The sequence below is a fragment of the Pezoporus flaviventris genome, unplaced genomic scaffold (genome assembly GCF_033815535.1).
Source record: "Pezoporus flaviventris isolate CSIRO_AGI_PZ_B2104156 unplaced genomic scaffold, CSIRO_AGI_Pfla_v1 ptg000090l, whole genome shotgun sequence".
NCBI classification, from domain to species: domain Eukaryota; kingdom Metazoa; phylum Chordata; class Aves; order Psittaciformes; family Psittacidae; genus Pezoporus; species Pezoporus flaviventris.
In genome coordinates this window covers 2,393,451-2,411,158 of record NW_026892638.1, presented here as the reverse complement: position 1 = coordinate 2,411,158, position 17,708 = coordinate 2,393,451, and the positions used below count along the sequence as shown (strand labels likewise).

At 40.1% G+C, this 17,708-nt stretch overlaps 2 protein-coding genes across 6 annotated transcripts in view; one reads left to right on the top strand and one right to left on the bottom strand.

The window, feature by feature from the left end:
• The window catches only part of IQGAP2 (IQ motif containing GTPase activating protein 2), a 124,641-nt gene that overhangs the window by 23,778 nt on the left and 83,155 nt on the right, over window positions 1-17,708 (bottom strand). For all 4 annotated transcript variants that reach the window (XM_061475819.1, XM_061475822.1, XM_061475821.1 and 1 more), the window contains 5 exons: window positions 16,223-16,386; window positions 7,839-7,929; window positions 2,970-3,131; window positions 1,476-1,618; window positions 538-708 (listed from right to left, as the gene is read on the bottom strand). In XM_061475819.1, the coding sequence (XP_061331803.1) occupies window positions 538-708; window positions 1,476-1,618; window positions 2,970-3,131; window positions 7,839-7,929; window positions 16,223-16,386 (731 nt within the window). The remainder of the gene's footprint in view (window positions 1-537; window positions 709-1,475; window positions 1,619-2,969; window positions 3,132-7,838; window positions 7,930-16,222; window positions 16,387-17,708) is intronic.
• Window positions 9,902-14,080, top strand: F2RL2 (coagulation factor II thrombin receptor like 2). 2 transcript variants are annotated; one of them, XM_061475825.1, is made up of 2 exons: window positions 9,902-10,173; window positions 11,735-14,080. In XM_061475825.1, exons 1-2 carry the CDS (start codon window positions 10,116-10,118, stop codon window positions 12,814-12,816), a joined length of 1,140 nt encoding a protein of 379 aa, XP_061331809.1. In that variant the 5' UTR covers window positions 9,902-10,115; the 3' UTR covers window positions 12,817-14,080. The 2 variants fall into 2 exon arrangements, with proteins under 2 accessions (XP_061331809.1, XP_061331808.1); XM_061475824.1 differs by having other exon boundaries at window positions 9,907-10,173; window positions 11,729-14,080.

The following is a 17,708-nucleotide window of genomic DNA, read 5'->3' as shown; positions in this document are numbered from 1 at the left end:
CTTTAAAGAATTCTGCAAGCTGAAGACATTGAAGAAACACTGCCAGAGCCTGAGAACACCAGAGTGGCTGCCACTCCCTACCCAGCTATGACTTCAAGGAGCAGAGGGAAATTACTTCCAACTGGGGGTAGTCTAGAAAGGAATGTATTTCCTAAGCTGTTCTTTGCCAAGGAATTTTTGCTTCAATACGCAGTAATGTGTTCTGATTTTGTACTATGCATAGTTAGGTGTGTTGCACAAGGCTGAACAGCTGAAAAGAAAGCCAGGGCTATGTATTTCTGAGTTTCTTCATTGAAATAACTTAGACTGCAGGTTGGTATGAGCTATTCTTTTAAAACTGATATTTGTTGTTTAAAAACACAATTTCTCCAATGAGGACAAGAACATATTTGCAGATGTAGAAGTTTGAACTGCTGATCATGAAAACAGGCAGACACACCTCTTTGAAAATTTTGTCAGTGGTAGGAATCAGCCAGATCACCTGTCACATGCAGAAAATTACCCAAGCCCTGTCACCGTCTCATTCTAGAACAATACCTGTATTTTGATGGCAGATGGTTCCTGGCTTTGAAGGTAAGCTTTTCTCTCCCGGTAGTTTTTTCTGACTAAGAATCCCTTTGCTCTGGCTTGCAGCTGAACAATCAGATTTTCATTAGCAAGCCACAGCTGCTCTCGATTGTAATCTGCTGTAACTTGCCCAACAATGCTCTGTTAAGAAATAATGGAAAAAGGTCATTTAACAGAAAAAAAAGCCTCATGCCAAAACCATCCTGGAATTTGTTCTGTATTCTCTTCACCATATCACAGAATCATTAGGTTTGTAAGCTACCTCTGGAGATCGTGTAGTCCAGCCCTTGTATATACAGCTTCTGCTCATCCCATCCAAGCCTCTCTTATTTACCCCTAGATTTTTATCAGCATGAAGGAAAAGCTACTTTGTTACCATTGCAAGTAAAAAACCCTAATTGTGCAGAAGCTTCTGTGATCTACTTTGTTCCAGGTTATATTTCATGTTAATGCAAAATCTCTACAGTAAGAAAGTTCCAAGTATCACACTCATCCTATTGAACTTGGAGGTACAAGAATGCTGTCAGATAATTAGATTAAAACATAAAACAGTGTTTCCACATGCCCCTACATACATAATGAAATTCCTTGTCACAGACCAATGCAAAGTCCAAAAAAATATAAAAGGGTATGGAAGCTATCAGACTTTCCTCCACCAGTTTCTGCTGGTGGCCATTAAAAAGTATGCTGTAACTTCCATTTAGGAAGTCCCTGAAGCATTGTCAGACATCAGACAGGAAACTGTGCTAATACTGCTTAGCCTTAAGTTGCTGCTATTGTCAGAAGCAGCTAAAGTGATCTTCAGTCTCACCCAGCACAGCCTCAATCCTTGATATTCACATATTTTGCTATCTCTCTCAAATGCTTATGCTGCATTTGCAATAAAAGCAAACATTTCAGCCACCTACCTGAATTTCTTCACCAGATAACCATGAAGTTTTTGGTACAACTCCTTTGGGGGCATCACAGGTGCCTTCCTCAGTTTCCACATTGTAGTAGTAATCATACATGTTTTTCATTACCAGTTTAATCCATGGACTTTCATTAGAATCTAAGAGCAATATGTACCATTAGTACACATCTGTGCCCTGCTGCACTGTTACATTACAGCTCTTTCTACTCATTTCTCATCTCTGTGTTTGCTACATAGCCATTTTACATGCAAAGGTACTGTATATCCTGGGCCATTTTCTAGTAAGGATGTTTTCAAAATATTCTGTTAGGTGGATCAGGATCATTCTTTTAGAATGATACAGCTGTGATGTAGTGCAGGTCCTCTGCCAGCTGCTCCAAACCCCAACACACTGAATCAGTGCTTGCTTCTGAAGCAGCATGCAGTGTATCTTCCATCAACACTCACATAAGTGGAACTGAGACTGTTTATAAAAAAATGTTGTTCTTGTCTTCTGGCCAGATGCTGGCTTTATTGACACCTACCTCACATGGGACATTTTCTAAATCCACATTGTCTTGTTTAATGCTTCGGTAAACAAGGCTGTATCCTGACAGACAGGAAAAGCCTCATTTCCTCATGGACAAAAGGCCCCAAGGTAAAGCTGAGAGGACAGCTGTGCAAAATGCTCCCTTAAACCCATGCTGCAGGATGAAATATGTCCACCTACTCTAAGAAAGTGTACTACATTGACAGTAACTTTTCCTCTTAGTTGTTAGCTAATCTTGGCTGCGTTAGCTATGATCAGCTTGCGGTTCTAACATGACAGAACATCCTATCATCCTGCTACGGGCAGATTCTAGCCCAGCTTTTGCTGATACCTGATGCTCTGGCAATGTCTAGAGACCATAAGTGGACTACGGACACTCTGGCACAGCCTGCCTTGCTCTTTACAGAAACCTGTAAGGCTGAATTGTGCAGCCTAATGCTTCTCTGCACCTACTACCAGAAAACAAAACAAACCAACCAAACAAACAAATCAGAAAACAAACAAAAAAAAATGCAAACAAAACAACACCAAACTAAACCAACAAAACCCCCAACAATAAACAAACAACATACCCCCCCCCAAACCAACCAAACAAAAATCCACCCAACATCCTTACATTGGAAAATGACATGGTTTTCTGAGGGTATGGACTAGTCTATTGACAGTCAGGAAGCTGTCGTAAATTCACTCAGAGGCTAGTTTGAGATTCTAGAAAGTAATAGCTAGACTCTAGAAATAGCTAGACCCATTCATCAGCATGTACTGTGGTCTGGATGACACGCACAACCGTGCAGCATCTCATAAAAAGCTCTTGGGCAAGTATAACACTTCTCAAAAGATTTAAAACCAGCAACTGCCTTCCTCAGTTTACAGTGATTTTACGTAAGACTTCTGTACTGGTTTTCCTGTTGTCTCAGTAATACAGACGCATGGAACTGCGCTATTCGGGAAGTTTTTTACCTTCTATAGCTTTCAGATTCTTGGCTTCAGAGAGTTTCCTGAAGTAGGTTTCAGCACACTCGGGAATCAGCCTTAATCCAAACTTGGACTGTAGTATCATCAGGATTGGCTGTGAATCACCCTTCTCCAAGCTCTTATTAATCACTGATGTTCCAACAGCCACTAGGGTAAAATAATGACAGAAAATTAAGTGGTTTATGCACCCACAGCTCTAGCCTCCAGCAACCTTGATAATGGACTTCTAATGTTGGCACACACAGACAGAATAACATACTCAGTAATTCAGTGCTTCACCCATTGCAGCATCGTTCATGCTTGTAAGGACAAGCATTCTGGAGAGCAGCAAGCTTGTTAGGTAGAAAGAGTGCACTCCACCCATGCTGGGATGCAGCACAACAGAGAATGATCTGAGGGCATAGCTGCTCCCCCCCATCAAGTGACACACCAGATGATACCAGAGCAGAGGTTGGGGATGGTAGGTACCCCTGCACTTAGTCTGCCCTAACAGAAAGACCATCATCTGCTGATCATTTTGGAGACTTCTAGAGAAACCTGAAGTCATTAGGTTATAAGCTGTAAACCTTAATGCTCATTTTTACCATGGAAAACAGGAATAAAAACTGATTGCCTTGAGCAAAGTCTTTAAAAACTAAGCATCCTAGTCAGGATCCTTTTTTGTCCTCACCCATTGGGAGCTTGTTTAAAGCTGATGCAGCAAATGCATGCCTTTGAGTTTGGCATAAATGCAGCTCTTGCTTTCAGGGCACAAAAGTGCCCTGAAAGGTGATGCTATGAAGCATTTTCAAAGTTATATGATGTTACACACACTGATTCAGGACCTCGTAAGTGTCCTTTGCTTTGTACAGGTCCCACCATCACCAAAGGAGCTGATACCACCACACCTGACATCATGTGGTAGAAAATGCCACTTCAAAGTGCCTTACACACTAGAGGTATACACGGCTTTAGAAACTGTTGCTCAGGTCTTTAATGGTGTTCCCTTACATCTAAACTCAAGATCCATGCACAGAAAAACAAGTGATTAGACATATAGCCAGAATATCTACCTTATATACTGACCTAAGTGAACCTGACTACCTTTGCATCCCACAGCTGCACTTCACACTGCAACACCAAACGCTTCTCCTTATCTTGTGTATATCCAGATTAATACAAAAAAGATCCCTCCATGTGCTTAATTGCTCTGCCTACACAGAGCAGACCCAAAAGGTGAGTCAGTATCAGAAGCCTACACACAGGAGGCACAGCATGAGACCTAGCTAGCAGGGGAGCATTTCAGCAAAAGAAAGTTTTTCCTTGTGGCTAGTTTGACAAAGGTGAAATGGGTAGATTTGGCTAGACAGTAATAGATCAATCTCCAAATACTCTCACAGCCAGCTGAGAAGAAGCGAACACCGCACCACCACTGTCTGGATTCCTACAAGACAGGATCCCAATATATTTCTGTGCTTTGAAACAAACACCTGCCAAGCATACATATGCTCCCCGTGAGACTGGAGAACGCTTTATACCACAGTTGTGGTCTTGTGATGCCCAGGCATTCGACTTCAGCAGTGAGGAAGCAGGAAAAATTGGGAAGTCATGGATTACCAGCTTGCTGCTGCTGGCCTAGGTGGTTCTGGGGGCTCAGGCCTACTCATAATGAGTCCTATGTGCCTCATTAACTCTGGGCACCTGTATTTGAATGCTTTTCTTCCTCTTTTTCATCCTGTAGTTACGGGCGCTGGAAGCTGTTCTGAAGACAGAACAGCACACAACCTAGCTAATAGTTGTTTCTCGAGGTCCCCTGCTGCCTGGCTTTTTCTTAATCTTTTAATTAATTATGCCTCTGTTTTTGAAGGAAAAAAAATAAAATATGTCTATAGGGCAAAAAGAATTCAATAGAAATTATTTCTTTCCACTGAAGTGCTAACAATTAATACTGCAGATGTTGCTTTAAAGGAGGGCCATGTAAACCCTGTAAAACTATAAGATAAACAGAGCTTAGCCACCCTCAGCTGCAGAACTGCAGAGTCCAGTCTGCTCCTGCAGCAGCTGGGATGCCAGTACCAGATCAACACTGCGAAGGGCTTTTTTTGACACCCGTCCTTTCAAACAGCTATGATATAGACAGATAGATGCAGTTGTCTGGGGCGATAAGGCCAAAATCTCAAAAGGGCCAAATATTGGCTTTTTCCCATAACTGAGACCCTTTTATGACAAATCCTGTTTTGACAGACAGACTTCCTGTGCAAGACTAAGGCTGGAATTGGTGTCTATTCCCAAAATCTATACAGCTGATATTTTGCCAATCTCATTTTGCCTTCCACTTAGATAAGGAGTACAATAGTTGAATTAGTTCAAGGAGTGAAGCAAGGTGGTGCAAACCACACAGCAACACAAAGAGTTAGGGAGTCCACCAGCGTTTACTGAACACATCTTCCTAAATGAATACAAGAGAAAGTCCTTTAGTGACAGGGAAGACAGTTTGTAAAAATCTTTTAAAATTTTAACACTGTAGTATTTAGGATTTACAGAAGTCATAAAAATTAGTTTGGAAGGAATCAAGACTGCTTCAGTACAGCTGCCGATACCTTCTTTTAGTTTACTGCTGGTTTTATTGTCATTACTGCCGCAATCTCAAAAATACATTTTGTTCTGACTAAAAAATATCTCACTATGTTGCAAAAGTTTTGGAGTGGGATGTGGGGAGCGCCTTTCAAAAATAGTGTCTCTGAGATAGATCAAAGCGAAAGTTCATTCCCAAGTTGTGATCAAGCTGAACTTTAAGTTTAGACTACGTGAACACACATGCTAACTTCCTGAGACAGGAAGTGTTTGTTATACGAAGTATCAGGTTCTGTGCCGTGGGGAAATTTTAAATCATGGATTTTAGCTCCAAAACCTTAGAGCTCTTCTGAAGAATGTGTTGTGCTGACACTGCTTCCTTTCAACCTAGAGGGCGGAGTACAGGAGATTAGTAGCTATTTCCACAAGTGACTCGTTACAACAGTTCTACTGATCATACTTGATTGTGAAAAGCTGTGAAACATGGATTAAATTAAAAGATTTTACTGCAAAACTAGCTAGTAGATGGAGTAGTGGCCTATCTGAAGGGGGGCTAGGGATGCTGGGGATGGACTACTCCATCCATACAGTTAGGGACTGTAGCAACAGGACAAGGGGTAATGGGTTAGAACATAAACAGGGGAAGTTTAGATCAGATATAAGAAAGAACTAGATGGTCTTAAGGTCCTTTCCAACCCTAACTGTTCCATGATTGTATGATTCTATCATTAGCAACATTGTCTGGTATTTGTATTTGGATAATCCTGTGCTAATTCTTACAGGCCATTTATGAGATACATTCTCAATGCTTTTACACCAGTGGACACAAATCAGAATGTTTTCAAGTTGCTCTTTAGCTTTAACTTACACCTGTTTACAAGCTGTGCATTTCCTTCCCTTCTTTGTGCTCAGATAATTCCTCATGCCTCTGGATGGCATTGATTGAACACCGGTTTTGTCCACAAGAGAAGGTACCAGTGCTCTTGAGTATAAAAGCTCATTTGGGACAATATGAGTCTGACTCCATCTCAGAACACATAAGTGAGGCACTTTTCACTGCAGATGTGTGATCTATGAAAATACTTTAGTGTGAGGTGTCCCTACCCATGGCAGGGGGGTTGGAACTTGAGGATGTTAAGGTCCTTTCCAACCCTAACTGTTCTATGAGTCTATCATTCAGTGTATTTGATTACAGTCATTACATCATTAAGACTGTACTGACCAATCAAATCAATTCTAAAGTAACAGCAACACTACATGCAGTGTTTCTGTAGCAGGAATAGAGGATTTTATCATCATAGCTAGCCGTGTTTGTTTTCTTCCACCCACAACTTCCCAAACACTAACTACTGACGTAACCTGCCTATAAGTAAACATTATGCTGCTGCACTACACTAACAAAAGCTGAATGCAGTGCTGCAGGAATGCACCGACTTCAGCAGTTGTATTCACAAGCTCTTAGGGTGCAAAAGAAGGCGACACTGACTCATCCAAAGTCAAGTCAAGCAGAATGTGAACCAATACCCAATGCCAAGCTATCAGTCTCAGCTGCGCTGTGCTGGCCCAAGGCAGGAAAAAATTGGGACCCCGTCATGTTCTTCAGGGTGCCCCATACACCTAGCTACACTGGCTTCGACATTAAGTGCCAAAGTGTATTTCATATTATGAATAGGTCTCTAAAATTATTGTATTAAATCTAAACTTTGACAGAAGGTCTTGAGCACATCCAGTACAAGCCTCCACATTTTTGCTACAGATTTCCTCCTCCTTACAGATTGGAAGATTATGCACTTCAAAAAGCCTGAGGGCTTTTTCTACACCATTTTAAAGTTGTTATATTCCTATTTCTTGTTTGTTAGCAATTAAAAAAGGCATTATAATAAAATTGGAATAAACAAAGTTGCAAATATGTAAGAATTTGGTCTTACAACATGCCTCAGGATATTAGACTTGTATAAGCAAAATAAGATCCTGAACAGTATATCCTTTCTTATTCACGTATCTTAACATTTCACTAGCTTTATGAAGATACACTGACAGTAAAAATCTTAGTCATGATGTTAACCTATATAACCAAATCCACTGAATTATTAGCCAAGCCTCAAGGATTACCACTTTGTATAAAACCAATACCACCGCTGAAGATCCAAGTCACCCAAATTTTCAGTACGACAAAGAGAATGCATTCATTTCTTTTGATGTATTTAAATGGCTACCACACTTCCCTGATGTGGAAAAAGTGAAATACAATTTCAGTTTTTCAAGACTAAGAAAACAATGAAGATGCAGGGTAATGCTTACAGATTGCTGCCTCTTTTATATTATTATTGCCATCACTGATTCCTTTTTGTATTTCATCCAGCCACAGAAGTGCTGATTCATCTTGGGATTCCTAAAAAATACAATACAGAAAAGCCTTGAAAAAAAAGAATTATAACAAAAGTTATCTGAACCTACTCATACAGCTCTCCTCTTTCAAAGCTCTTGGACACTAAATGAATTTGGCTGCTTAAAATCAGCAATAAACCACATTCATATTTTATTTGCCGACTTCAATAAACTCCTGCTCAAATAGAAATCTCTGACAGTTTCCATGTATAAAAGACGCCATCCTGCTAAAAATCAATAAAAAACTCGAGTGAAGGTAGAAACATTTTTATTTCTATGATACAAAGGCAAAGTAATCTGACTGTCAAATGAAACCACACATTATCAAGCAGCACTGAGACAGCAGCATAAAGAGCACAGAGAAGAAGACTCCAGGAAGTTGGTTTTCTTTCAGAATACTTTATTTGGAAGGGATCCGCGTGTACACCTGAGTACACATTGTGCTAGGAAATAACAGCACGAACTGACATAGGACAGCTCAGGATTAGTAATGATAACCTAGCTCACGTGGCAAATGCTTCAGGAATTAAGCAGTAGAGCAGGTCTCACTCTTCCTACAGACTGACAGTACATGGCATTAAATCCAAGTTAAAATAGAAGGTGTAGGAAGTGGGCTCAGCATTCCTGCTTGCCAACCCTCCTCTGGCTGCCCATGTTCACAGGTTAGCCAATGCTTCAGCTGAGAAAACAGGATTTCAGAGCTAAAGTGGCCTTTAAAATCTAATGGTAGAGAGGAGGGTGAGGTGCGGTGGAGGGGTGGGAGGGGATGGGGAAGGGCCATGTGGAGTGTGGGAATCCTTCTAAAGAGGAAATAGGAGTGCCAGGTCTGTAATAGGCTAATAATGACAGAAACAGGAAAGTACTGATTTGATAAAGATCTAGGACTATTTCACACAAATATTTCATTAAAAAAAGAACCCAGAAACTCTCAAGCTAAACAGAGTGGACAGAGAACCAACTTTGCAAAGAATATCCCCTTGTTTTGTGCCCAACTCCAGGCCAAATATCCAAGAAATTTGTTACCCACAGAAACTACAAAGACAGAGGCAAAAAGCCCTGAAGGCAGATTCTTGGAGTCTGCATCATACGTGTAAACAAGGTAGCAGAATATCTAAATAAAATCAAACAGTGTTAGGCAATCTCATGACAGCGAACACACACCACAAGTTTTTCCAACAGGAAAGCTGGAGTTAACACTTGACAGAGTATATACTAAATTCACAAACTACAGCTGATAATTTTGAGAAAGGGACTGAAGAATTGAAAATAATTCCTTATCTTGTATCCAGCTTTGACTGGATACTAACTAAAAGAACAGATGCAAATACTGCTCTGGAGCCAAGTACAGCTTACGCTGAGCCTCGCTGCTAGCTTGGAAGCCAGACCAAGACTTGGGTTTATTTTTTTTCTGCTGAAGATAGCCATTGTTATTTGGCATTCAAGAAAGAAAACAAAACAAAACAAAACAAAACAAGCCAGACGGAAAAAGGAAGAGAGCAACAAAACAGCAGATGAAAAAAGGGGAAAGGTTTTAGAGGCTGGAGGGTTGGAGGGGTGGGAACTGTCTGAGTGGAGCCGGCAGCCAGACTGCAGGAGCACAGACAGTTAACAGTGGGTAGGGAAGCAGAAGGCAGAGCAGATCATAGTTTTCTTAAGGCATGTTTGTATATGTGGCTTGCTATCACCTTTGCGTTTGCTAAACTGGGATCACTGCACTCCTCTTCAAGCCTGACTGCTTCCTTGAGAAGGCTACAGAGTTCAGCAATTTCAGTCTGTGGACGGGACCCTTGAGGATTTACTAAACACACCCTTTAATTTTTTTCCAGAAACACCTTTTTACCCCAAATATCTGTATGTGCAAATTCCAGTAGAACCCCCCCATGTCAGCTCTGGGCTTGTGGTGAATTAGGAGTTAAACTGCTGCTACAAAACAATTTTATCTCTGTGTTGGGCAGGGGCTGAAACTGAGTCATGTGTGCATAGATGGATACGTCACACCCTTTTGCTGTAGCAGACAAAGAACAAGCTAGCTGCTTGCCATAAACCTCATGCCTACAGAATGCTTCTGGAGGACAGATCAATCATTCTTTAGCCCCTTACAGAGGGGAAAAAGTCCCCTCGAGAAACAAAACACTTCGAGATGAACTAGGTCAGCATTGTTGTTTGGCTAGCTGGATTTCATGTACTACAATGAAGATACTGGTTTTCACTGGACTGCTCTCTCTTACCTCCAGTCTTTTCACAACAGGTGAGTCTATTCCATATTTTAAGTCAATAGCATGGGCTTTTTGATAATGCTGATGCTTTGACAGCTTAAATGAGCTGTACATGCATCATTACAGAAAACTATAGGAAGTCTCACTTCAGGCAGATTTTTATCCTTCCATTTCAGTGACACCTTACCTCCCCCCAGTCACTTTCTACAGTAAATTTTATTTAAGGAACTTTCTGTGCTAACTGAAGACACATCTTCTCTATAGTATTTCTGTAGTGACATGACAACCTTAAACCTGTAGAGTGTCGTTCTTTCTGCTTTGAAAAGTTCAACAGAATTACGCCTTCACAGATGGTGCTATTAGAAGGAAATGCTCAAATAACTTGTGTGACAAAAATAGCCAAAGCAAATTACCAAATAGTAAGCCCTTTTTTTCCTTACTAGAATTAAATCTTTTTTCAAACCATGCTTATTTTTAAAGGTGGTTTTCATATATACAATATATATGTATGCACATGCATGCACATATAGGTCTTTAAAAGAGTGATTAGAATTCACTTCATGGATTAAAGATCCAGAAAATTACTAAAAGAGGAGCAATTTACTAATTATAATTTCAGAATATTCTACCATAAATCTTTTAGTGAGCGCCGATAAAACTGTTTTCCATATTTTATTCCAGTATGGAAAAATAAAAGAAAAACACTTAGGTTTTCATCCAAACTTCAGTCCACTCTTGAATTTCGGTTTCAAGATGCATCACAAGATGTGGTTTTAGAAAAGTATTTTGAACATGTTTGTGCTTCATTTGGAAATGTTGGTGTCCCGACAAAGGTCTCTACTAAAGACAGAGGAACAGGCATTAATAAAAGTGGCATCATTGACCTTGCCCACATGCTACAGATATTTACACACTGAAAATACAAGTCCAAGCATTTGTTTTTTGTTCTCAAGATGAACTCCCCATTCTCACACACAGATGAAAAGATCTGGTTTACTTTAGTCAGAAACTGAATAACAACATTAATTTGATATGTGACACCAAAAATATTGAGGGTTGTTTCCATTTTCTAAATTGAAACTTTCAGACTGTGTTAGACATGATAGCTTTTTGCATCTTTTCAGTCATGGATTTCATCCACGAAGTGACAAGGAGAGTACTGCTGTTTGCTTTGGAAATTCTGATCAAGCCTAGACCAAAGCTGCTGCTTATATGATGAGTTTCCAACATTGTTTCTACTGGAAAAAACCCTCTAGAGGTGATAGAGATCGCCCAGATGTCTGATTGCCCCCTTTTGTCCACCCCCTGCCCAAGATTACTGAAAACATGAAAAATGCAAAAAGCTACACCTAACACTTAATTCATTCTAAATTTTCAAGGTTGGGTGTGAGATGACAAAAATCAGTGAAGACTGTCCTTTGGTTCATTTGACATGAACACCCAAAGCAAAGGAGAATGCCACCAAATCCAAACATATACTGTTTTTCACAAGAGATGTTTATTGTTCTCCATTTCTGAAGGTGAACTGTATTGCTAATCAAATAGTTTGGTCTTTTTAACAACGGGTTTGTTTTTTTTTGTTTTAAGCTTCAGAATTTTCACTAAATGGCTCTGCAATTAAAACTGTGTCACTTATCAAGACTTTCCGTGGAATTTCAGCAAGAGACTATGATTACATCCCTCCATATGCTATAGAAGGCGAAACAACGACCATTCATATCAAAGAACACAAATGCTCTTCAAAAAAATCAAATGACTCCACTTTAGCAACAGTGAACAACACCACGCTGGAGTATCTGACTAGTTCTCTGAGTACCAAGCTAATACCCACCATCTACCTCAGTGCTGTTTTATTGGGTGTACCATCTAATGCCATCATTTTGTGGATGCTGCTCTTCAGAATCCGGTCTGTGTGCACTGCCATCCTCTACACAAACTTGGCTGTTTCAGATCTGCTCTTCTGCATCATGCTGCCCTTCAAAATAGTGTACCACATCAACGGGAACAACTGGATATTTGGGGAAATGATGTGTCGAACTGCCACAGCAGTGTTTTATGGCAACATGTACTGCTCCATTCTGCTGCTCATGTGCATCAGCATCAGCCGCTATGTGGCCATTGTTCATCCCTTCACCTACAAGAATCTGCCGAAACGTGTCTATGCCATCACAGTCTGCGCTGCTGTATGGGCCATTGTCTTCCTGTACATGCTGCCACTTTGCATAATGCAACAGAGCTATTATGTGAAACAACTGGACATTTATACCTGCCATGACGTGCACAATGCCTGTGAAACCGTATCTTCCTTCCAGTTCTACTACTATGTTTCTTTAGCTGTCTTTGGCTTTTTAATACCTCTTGCAACTATAATTTTCTGCTATGTCTCAATTATACAAACTCTCAAGACTCATGAATGGTTCTGGTATGTTAAAGTCAGTCTGTTGATCCTTACCATCTTTGCTATTTGCTTTGTGCCAAGCAATATTATCCTTATTATCCATCACATCAACTATTACTATTACAAAACAGATAGACTGTATTCTTTTTATCTAATTGCTTTATGCCTTAGCAGCTTAAACAGTTGTCTTGACCCTTTCCTTTATTTTCTGATGTCGAAAATTAGAAATCAATCCAATATTTATCTAACAATGGTTAAAATAGCCAGGGAGAAATGAATTTAGTTCTATATTTATACTACTGGAATTATGATTTTGTATAGAATTAACCCAGGCAGCAACAAACCTCAGGTGCAACAATTAAACTTAAAAAATTAAAAAGTGTTAAGGAACACAATCTCAATAAAAATTCACTTCCTTCCACAAGCCACACAAGGAATATCTTCAGAAATATACTTTTCCAGCCCTAAAATACACCGTCACCCCTCCATTTCCTTCTGAGAAGATCAGTTTCAGGGCCACAGAGAGGAAAACAGAATATCAGTCACCACAACCTCTGAACACCAGAAGAGGGATCAATGTTCAAACAGCACTTTAGGCCCATTCATGATTTACAAATACTTCGAGTTAGCTCCCGGCCCACAGTTACTGCAGGAACAGTGATGTGAATAAGTTTTTGGCCCAGTGGAAATGGGAACAAGTAAAAGCACTTTCTACGTGCGTGGGAGCTGTTGAGCTTTGCAGGACCTCCCTGTCACATGGCCAAGAAAAAATACTGCCCTGGATGCTGGAAATAAAGAACCAGAGTCCACGTGGGTTCAACAAGCAATAAATCTACAGCTGTAGAGAAGCAGCCTGACACTTCCAAAGGCAGAATCTCCTATGATTCTGCTTAACCAGCTTTGCACAGGAGACTTGTTCTTCCACTTCGTCAGCGCCTGCACTCCTTTAGCCCATGAGGATTGCTGGGAGCTAACCCTTATCAGTGTTAATTCAGGCAGTTTTTATTCTTGCTTGGTAAGCAAAACAGGGAAGCTGTTTCGTAGCATTCTCTATTTCCACATCCTCACAGGAAATACCTACAGTGTTACAAATACTGAAACTAGTTATGATTTATTGTCCATGTTAACAATGTACAGGGTCAGCTTTTACATTTACAGAAATTCAGAAGCTGCATAAGTTCCTGCAAAATGAGCTCAATGGTTGGCATTTGTAACTACAGCATGTAAGACAGGAATGTGAAGAAATGTTTTACATCTGTTTGATTATAGCATTGTAAAAATCTTTACTTAAATAAAATAATTTGCACTAGAAAACGTCTTCAAGGAATTTGAAGCCTGATAAGACTTCCCCTCTTCAATTTCTTCTGGCCCCTAATTTAAGTTAGTTTTAATCATAGCATTCCCTCAACATGCATAAGAACAGATTTTAAAGGTAACTAAAATAATCCAGATGTTATAAAACTATTGTAAATAGAAGAAGCCATTAACCTAGCTGCAAAATCTGTATGCCTATGACTCAAGAAATAAAATAACACAAGAACCATTTCAGAGTTTGACACATCTGTTTAACTTTTAAGCCATCAATAATACCCTCCCTAAACACAGGGTTTCTCTTCACTGGAACCTGAATACTCTTGGTTTGAAATGGTGTTGGGAACTGCTACATGCTGTGGTTTAAGATTACAGGAACAAACAAATTCCAGGTTTGCATTTTCAGTTTCAAGCAAGGAACAAAGGTGCGATCTGAGATTAAGACCTGTAAAGGGTATTGAGAGATTTTGATGCAGACTCTACTTCTCCAAAGCAACCACAGCTACAGGGATGTGACAGCAGGCTGGCCAGAATAAAGCAGGCAGGTTTGGCCCATATGTTTTTCCAGACACTGGGGAACACAGGAAGTTCACAGAGAGATCTATCTGATCCTTGTAAATCAAATATTGCCTTTTACTATGGCTCACTCTTTAAACATGCAAAATACAATTAAAGGCAGATCTGCTTTATAAACAGGGCTCAGAAGAATTTGGGACCAGCAAGATTTAGACACTGTATCTTTTCAATTCTGTTTGGACTTTTTATTTTTTAAAGGAAAGTTCAGTCTAATTCATATCTTTACCTAAAGGGTAGTAATGTCCTTGTGATGGACCAGCATAGAAAGCAAGTCAGATCAATGCATCTGAGTATTTATTTTGGGAGCACATACAGTAGAGTGTCTTGCTCTCTTCCTAAACAGGAGCAATGTTTCTGTTTACAGAGGATTTTACATAGCTATCAAAGGGCTGCAAAAACAAAATACCTCAGGAAAGAAAGGCCAGTGGAAGTCTCTAGGAACATCAACAATTTTTGAACAAGAAGATTTTAAAGAGATTGCACAATTTTTGTTCCAAAACTGGGAGACGCCCATTTGTTTCCTATCAGCACATTCACAAAGGGATGGGATCAGGCACCGGGTTTGCACCCAGGGAGTGAGTCCAAGCAGGGCTGCTGTGTACAAGCATGAGGGCACCTGTGGGCCATAGGTCCCTGCCCTGGGGACATCCCAGCTCACTATGCATACACAAAGGGTCTGGCACATCCCAGGCCAGCACTGCAGAGCCACCACCTGTAAAGACACTTTCTGCACACAAATACCAACCCTGACCCTTGCAGGACCGGTAAGGTAGTCAGCATGTACCAAACCCTCCTCAGCACACATGGAAAAGGAGGATGCTTCTTAGCATTCAGGGCTCACTGAAACCAGCCTTTGCCTGGGAATCCAAGCAAGAAATTGAGATGTGCAAATGCCCTTTGAAAACTCTGACAGTAGATTGCTGGAACACGCTGTGTCACAGCAAGTACCGCTAGTGGCCAGGTAGCTAGAAGGTATTTTTACAAGCCAAAGTTCAGTTACTTTCTCCAGCTGACCGCATTACTTTACGAATGTGTTATGTGAATTTTAAGCATCTTTTCCAAACACCGGACATTTTAAGTGCTGTACTGGTAGCTTTAAGCTAATCCTGTGTTCAGTCACATCCTGCAAGCTGCTAGGCTGATCTTTGTTTATGCTTCCCTGAGCTGTGATGCTGACCAGGGCACTGCTTTTGGGGAAGCAGATGGCAATATCCTGCTCAGATAGGCTTAACTGAAGGCACATACAAGATGGTCAGCTTGTTGCATGATAAAGCAAGAACAGAAATACGTACAAATCTTCACTGTTATGAAACGTGAGATTTAAGCAACTGAGACTCTTCAAAGTACTTACCTGAGGTCTGTTAAGGAACACTGTGAGGCCTTCAGCATGACTATGACTGCTTTCTGGAAAAAATCTCAATTCCCATCCATATTATAACTACCTGCCTGACACAGTCTAGTAACTAGATCCTTGCACAAATTCATAACTACATCAGGGCCACTGCTGCCTACATTTTATAATAGCTACAGCAGCCTGGTAGAATTAAAAATAAGCAAGGTTACATCAAGTCAGTAGTGACACATATACAGAATATGCCTTAGTATTAATACCTTGAGAACTGATCCCTTTTTGCTAGTCAGAATAATAGTGGAAATTACTTAGTGGTAGTTTGTTATCATTAGTGTATTTAGAAACATCTAAATAATCTAAACAGAGCAACAGGACAGGAATACATATGTAAGTGAAAAGAATTAGCATTTCAGTTCTCACGAACAGCAACAGTCAAAGCTCTAACCTTGCATTTCTGTGCTTTGGCGTGGTGCAGAACATCCTGATAATGCCTTGCATTTACTGGTCTCACATCTTGCAGCTTGGCTGTGGGCAACAGCAGGGTTTCTAGAGTTTTCTCAGGATTTCCTTGGTCAATTGCTTCATTAATCTGACCAATTGCAATGATTCCTATGAAATGGAAAAGTTATTAGAGATGTAGTTACCAAAAAAAGATGCAGCTTGTCTGATAGTAGGTACAAACAAAGCAGCAACATGAAGAACAGAAAAATCAAGTAACAAGAAGCAGAGGCAGCAACAGCAGTTGATTTAAAATAATTTTTACTCAGATATTCCTGTGAAGTTGTGCAGTGTCCCTTTCTGCCACAGTTACTGATTCATCTGAATCTACCTCTTCATAAAAATCAAACCTTCCTGAAAAAAGGAAAACTGACTTCCCTACTTTCAGAGTACGAGTATCTACACAAAACTTGAGGAAACATTGGGCATCATATTTAAATATGCTCTCCTACATATTGGCTCAGCACAGAAAGGTTTATTCTCAAGTCATTTCAGACCAGATTATTTGGAATCCTGATTTGGACAAATACATACATATGACCTCTCAGCTACAGGATTACATATCAACTTAACCTCACTGCTTTTAATTTTACCTTAAATAACCAACCTGATAATGTTGACCTTAGGAGAAATCACTTGATTGTTCAAACCAGTGACACCCAGAACTTCAGTCAACAAGTAACTTTAGGGCTTGCTTATTGGAACAGAGGCTACCCTTCTTCATCCCTTATCTGCCACAAATAACCATCCCCAGCTAGTGTCATTGAAACCAAGTGCAGCTTATTTAGTACTAAAGACTTTTTGCAAGACCACCTTTCTTAAGGCCTTTTGCAATTCCAAGTGACTTCAGAAATTCAGACAAGAAAGTGATGATTTCAGTCAAATGAACTGCTCAGGATCCCATCCTGCCAAAGGACACAAACTTCAAGCAAGCCATGAGTGTCCACCACAACTAGATTTAGGAAGCAATACACAGTTTTATATAGTCAGTTTTAGTATTTCTGCAATTTAAAGCTTCCTTCACCGGTATGAAACAATAGCATGCACAACACAGATGGCACTACGGGAAGCACACAAGTGCTGTGCATTATTGCCACCTGGAAACAGCCCGAGCCTTTTGAAGTCTCTTAAATTACCCTCTAGGCTTCTTCCCAATGACATACAGTCTGAAAGCTTCCCTTTCCTTTCTCCAGCAAATTGGGCATAAATAAACTCTCCATTTATATTAGAAAAGTAGGCATAACAAGGTACTCTCATATAGGAAATCAAGTTACCTAGAAGGACAGCAGGACAGATAATTGCACTAAATAATTTCTCACCAACTCCCTTTTGAAAGAAGAAAAAAAAAAAAGGCTTGGAAATAATTTAATATTAAAAAAATTCCTTTTCCACAGGACACTGCCGGTAATTTCTTCCCATATCCCCCAGTATTC

Excerpts from the sequence above, each read along its gene's own strand:
- F2RL2 (XM_061475824.1), top strand. The coding sequence starts at position 10,116 with ATGAAGATACTGGTTTTCACTGGACTGCTCTCTCTTACCTCCAGTCTT. Across the intron at positions 10,174-11,728 it reads CTCCAGTCTTTTCACAACAG|CTTCAGAATTTTCACTAAAT; the intron begins GTGAGTCTATTC and ends TTTTGTTTTAAG.